This window comes from Plasmodium reichenowi, chromosome 11 (assembly GCF_001601855.1).
Source record: "Plasmodium reichenowi strain SY57 chromosome 11, whole genome shotgun sequence".
In the NCBI taxonomy this organism is placed as follows: Eukaryota; Apicomplexa; class Aconoidasida; order Haemosporida; family Plasmodiidae; genus Plasmodium; species Plasmodium reichenowi.
The window spans coordinates 342,981-344,993 of record NC_033656.1 but is presented as its reverse complement, the minus strand read 5'-3'; the positions used below and the strand labels follow the sequence as shown (position 1 = coordinate 344,993).

Genomic DNA, 2,013 nt, shown 5'->3' with positions numbered 1-2,013 from the left:
AAAAAAAAAAAAAAAAAAAAAAATGAATAAAAAGTATGAACCAATATTAGATAATGAATTGTTATCTTCAAATAATGAGAATGAAAATTTTGTAAACAGCAAAAAAAAGGATAATGAAAATGATAAGATTCCAGACACTAGTTTAAATAATATATATGGAAAGATAGTAAAAATAAGAAAAGAGTTAGAAAAATCATATAATTTATTTTATTCGTATAATTTAATTGTATCAAATAATAAAGAACATGATCCTAATTCTCCATATAATAATGTGTATGCAAGAAGTGATATTATAAATATAAATAATAATACCAAAAATAATTTGACATTAAATAAAATAAATGCCTTAACAAATTCATTTTATATGAATGTTCAGACTTTAAAAAATACTTATTCATTTATTAATACAAATAATGTAAACAATAAAATTATAAATAATGATAATATCATATGGGAAAGAAGAATAGAAACATTGTCAAATGAAGCAAATTCTTATATAAAAACTTTAGACAATATTTATAAAACTAATTTAAAACAATCTGAAATGAAAAATAATAAAAAGTCCAATTATACAAAAAGTAATAAAAGACATGATGGTGATGATGCTATAAATTATTTACATAAAGAAAATGAAATTTTAAAACAAGTAGAAGATCATTTAAATATATTTCATGTTCAAGGAATGAACACTTTAAATATGTTAAGAAAACAAAATAAATTTTTAAAAAACGTTCGTAAAAAAGTGATAGATATGTATAATTATGTAGGTTTGTCATCATCCTTAGTAGATACCATAAAAAAAGCTCATAAACAAAATTTAATTATTGTCATTGTAGGAATAATATTTAGTTTGATATTTTTTTATGTCATATATTCTTACTTTAAGAGATGATATAAATGACCAAATAAATATAAAATTATATTCTTAAAATGTTTTATTTTGAAATACCCATGCTTTATATATTTTTTTTTAAGTAAATTGAATAAAGTATATAAATTGTATAAATTCAATAGTTTGCATAATTTATATATATATATATATATATATAATTATACATTTTTTTATATTTTTTCTATTAATTTTTTTTTTTTTTTTTTTTTTTGGATTTTATTTTTATGTGGGGAATTGATACTTATTAAAAAAAAGAAAGAAATGTATATGTATCTATCTATATATATATATATATATATATATAAACATATACATATAATATATTTTTTTTGTTTGTTTCTTTATTTATTTTAATATTCCCAATTTTTTTTTTTTTTTTTTTTTTTTTCTCAATTTTTATATATTTCTTCCATTTTTTATTTACATAAAATGAAATATATATAAATTAATATCATTTTTATGTAATAAAACATAATCCATATATGTATATATATATATATATTAAAATGTATTTAATATATTTTTTTTTATTATAAAATTATTATGGATTAATTTTTATATTTTTATATTTGTACATTTACTTAGTTTTATATTATACAATATTTTATCATTTTGTTATATATATATATATATTATATTATTATTATTTTTTTTTTTGTGACTGTTCTTTAAAACTAAAAATTTGTTTTATTTTATAAAATTAATCAAGTGACAAAGTTAAAATATTTTACTATAGAAAAAAGAAGAAAAATATAATTTCTTCTATTATCCCTTAAAAACATGCTTTTTATCCTTAATTTAAATTTTTAATATGTTTCCATATAAAAATATAGAGAATAATAAAAATTACAAAATGATTCCACACATAGATATCGTGAAAAATTCATAAGATCATATAATTCTGTATAAATATGATTATTGGATAATATGTTTATATCTAATTTAAGTTATTTATTCTTATTCTCATTATATATATATATATATATATATATATATATATATAATATATTTATGTATCTGTGAAAAAAAGAATGATATACAATATTATTCATATATATTATATTAGATAAATAAAAAATTGTTCTTTTTTTTTTTTTTTTTTTTTTTTTTTTTTTTAAATT

The 2,013-nt window shown here is 15.0% G+C and overlaps 1 protein-coding gene across 1 annotated transcript; it reads left to right on the top strand.

Moving 5' to 3' along the window:
* Window positions 1-22: 22 nt before the first annotated feature.
* On the top strand, window positions 23-892 carry PRSY57_1109800 (SNARE protein, putative; the record flags this gene model as incomplete). The annotated part of the gene is made up of 1 exon (XM_020114932.1): window positions 23-892. The coding sequence occupies one exon, from the start codon at window positions 23-25 to the stop codon at window positions 890-892; it is 870 nt and encodes a 289-aa protein (XP_019970301.1).
* Between the last annotated feature and the right edge of the window lie 1,121 nt (window positions 893-2,013).